We start from the raw sequence: 2966 nt of genomic DNA on the forward strand, positions 1-2966 counted from the left end.
GGGGGGGGGGCCGCCACTGCCCTCCTCCACGTGAGGCCCGCGGCCCTGCAGGAGCAGCTTGTCAGACCCATCTGACACCCGGCGCGTGCCCTCGGCCTGCCGCGGCCCCCCCCGGGAAGCCGGGCCGCCTCTGCACCTCCGGAGGGAGCGGGGAGTCGCAAGAGGCTGCCCCCGCGGAGCAGCCAGGCCGCCCGAGCCTGCAGGGGCCGGCTGCGACCCGGATCCAGCTGGCAGGAAGCCACCTCGCCCACGCAGCCAGGCCGGCTCTGGGGTCGGGCAGTGCAGGGACCAGCGCAATTCATCCCGGCTGAGGGGGAGGGGGGCGAGCCCGAGCTCCCCCCGGGCAAACGGGATCGGGCCCGGGGTCGGGGGGGCGAGGGGCCGGGGCTCACTCTTACCTGCGTCTGAGTTAGTCCCAAGGAGGCGGCCAGCTCGGCTCTCTCGGGCAGGGCGAGGTACTGCGTTTTCTGAAACCTCCGCTGTAAGGCAGCCAGCTGGAAGCTGGAATAAATAGTCCGGGGCTTGCGAACTTTCTTTGGTTTCCCGTTCACCATCCTCACCTCCGGCTCGGCCACCTCCTTCTCTGCGCGGGAACGGGAGAGAGCGGGTCAGCGGGGAGCGGAGCGGGGCCCGTGCGGTGCAGTGCGGCCCAGCTCTGCCCCCTCCGAGCGGACGGCGCCGGCGATTCCCCCCGGCCGTCCGGCCCGGGAGGCAAAGGGCCCGAGCAGGCAGCGCCGGGCCGGGCCGGGCCAGGCTGGGCCGAGCCGGGCGGACAGAGAGCCCATTATCCCGGGGATCAGGCTCCGCTCTGCCGCGGGTAGGCTCGGCCGCGCCTGGGAGCCCTCCCTGCCAGGCTCAGCCACCGAGGCTGAAGCGAGGGCAAGCAACCACGTACGCGGGCCAGGGGGGCTGTGCTCGCTTGCCTCGGGATCTAGTGGATCCCAGCGGGGGAAGCCCGGGGGATCTGGCGAGCAAGCGCCTGTGCGCCGGGTGGAAGGGCGGCGGATGCGGGGCCCTTGCAGGCTGGAAAGACCGCTCCGCGCCGGGGTGCCGGGCCCCACCGCATCCCGGCTGCGGGGAGGGTCCGCGCCGCGCCGCGCCGAGCCCAGGGCCCCGGGGCGCTCACCTGGCTGGCTGGCCGAGCCCTGCACGCGGTTGTAGGCGCCGCCGTACTGGTGGTAGGGGCTGGCGTAGCCGTAGTCCGCGTAGGCTTTGGCGGGGTAGGAGCCGGCGGCGCCGCTCATGCCGTGGTACTGGTACTGGTAGGGGTTGAGCGCCTTGCCGTAGGAAGCCGAGGTGGGCGAGCAGTAGCCGTGCGCGGCTCCCCCCGCGGGGCTGTAGTAGTCGGGGTCCGTGGCCGAGGACTCGGGCAGCGTGGGCGACTCCTGCGACGGGTGGTGCATGGCGGGCGCCGTCTGGAAGGGAGCCGCGAACTCGGCGGCGCGGACCGGGGGCGCCCGCCTGTCGAACACGCCGGTCATCGCGGGCCGCGCCGGGCCGGGCCGGGGCGGGCGGGCCGGCGGCGCTCAGCGCCGAGCAGACATGCCTGGGGGAGGCGGTGGAGTCTCCGCGTCTGGCGGCGGCGCGGGCAGACTGCTGGCTGCGGCGCAGCACAGGCTTGGTTAAATCCTTAATTGCGCTCTTACGCACAGCGGGGAGGCGCGGGTGCCATTGGCCAGAGCAGGCGGGAGCAGCCGCACGCTACCTCGCCCAGCCAGTTCCGCACGACAAAGCTCTGATCGCTCGGACCGGCCCCTCCCCCCACCCCTCCTGGGCTGGGTTTTTTTCCTTCTCTTTTTCCCTTTTTTCCTCCTGTTTTTTTTCCTGAGCAGCGTCGGGAGCCGGGACTTGTTGGCGGGGCCGGGGGCAGGGCCACCCCCGCCCGGGGCCTGCGGGGGGGTGGGGGTGGCCCTGCCGGCCCCTGCCCTTAGCGAGACCCCGCTCATCCGCCCGGGGCAGGGGAGGGCGGCGTGGAGCTACCACGCGGGATCAGCTGTGGCCGGGGGGGCTCGGCACGCAGTAAAAGCCGTGGCGATCGCGGTCCCCGGCCGTGGGGGGCTGCGGGAAAAGCCGCAGCAGCCCCGGCCCGGGCCCCTCCACAGCGCCCCGGAGCGCGGCCCTCCCCGCCTGGCTCAGCCCCAGCATCCGGACCAGGGCCACGTCCAGCCCGGCGGGACGGGACGGGATCTCCGCTCCCCGGCAGCGCTCGTGTCCCGTCCAAGCCTCGGCGGTGCCACGCGAGCGCCCCGCCTGCTCCTGCCGCCCTTGGCTCTTGTGACACGGGGTGCCCCGCCGGACCATCCCGAGCGCAGCGCAGCGCGGCGCAGCGCCGGCCGCGGCGGGCTGAGCCGGGTCCCACTCCCTGCGCTCACCGCCCGCTTCCCTTTATTCCCAACGAGAGCCCGCGCCACCCCGCTGCTGTCGCCGCCCTCGGGGCAGGGGCTCCGCTCCCCCCGCCGCCCCGTCCGCGCCCGGCAGCCGTAACCCCCGTGTCCCCTCACACAGGCGCGGAGCCCGCTCCGCTGACGCCGCGAGGCATTTCACGGCAGCCCGGCACAAACGTATCGGGGTTTACTAGACATCCAGGAAAACGAACTCAGGGCTGTTTCCAGTGACCTGAGCACCCCTCCCCCCCCCGGTGTGGATGCTGTTTGCTCGGGCCGGGCTACCCCGTGTGCTGCGCCCGGACGCATTGTTTGCTTTGGGGAAAAAACGTCCGCGGCTCCTGCAAAATCTCCATTGTAAAGACTTTGTTTTTGCAGGGGCGGGAAGGGGGGGTTTACGACTGGGGGTGGGGATGAAAAGGTCCCGGTTGCAGCCAGGAGGTAGGGACTGGGGGAAGGGAGGGAGCGGAGAGCGGGCAGCTCCTTTGTGCCATAAATTCCAGGCGCTGCAACTTCCAGCACGCCCGGGCAGGGCGGCAGCGGCCAGAGCCGGGACCGGGTCCCGGCCCCGCGGGCGCTGCA

At 72.9% G+C, this 2966-nt stretch overlaps 1 protein-coding gene across 1 annotated transcript in view; it reads right to left on the reverse strand.

The window, feature by feature from the left end:
- The window catches only part of DLX5 (distal-less homeobox 5), a 2608-nt gene extending 856 nt beyond the window's left edge, over positions 1-1752 (reverse strand). The window contains exons 1-2 of the mRNA XM_019533682.1: positions 1127-1752; positions 399-583 (exon numbers count right to left, since the gene is read on the reverse strand). Of these exons, the coding sequence (XP_019389227.1) occupies positions 399-583; positions 1127-1481 (540 nt within the window). The 5' untranslated portion in view covers positions 1482-1752. The remainder of the gene's footprint in view (positions 1-398; positions 584-1126) is intronic.
- Between the last annotated feature and the right edge of the window lie 1214 nt (positions 1753-2966).

The sequence above is a fragment of the Crocodylus porosus genome, unplaced genomic scaffold (assembly GCF_001723895.1).
Source record: "Crocodylus porosus isolate Cpor-Errol unplaced genomic scaffold, CroPor_comp1, whole genome shotgun sequence".
NCBI classification, from domain to species: domain Eukaryota; kingdom Metazoa; phylum Chordata; order Crocodylia; family Crocodylidae; genus Crocodylus; species Crocodylus porosus.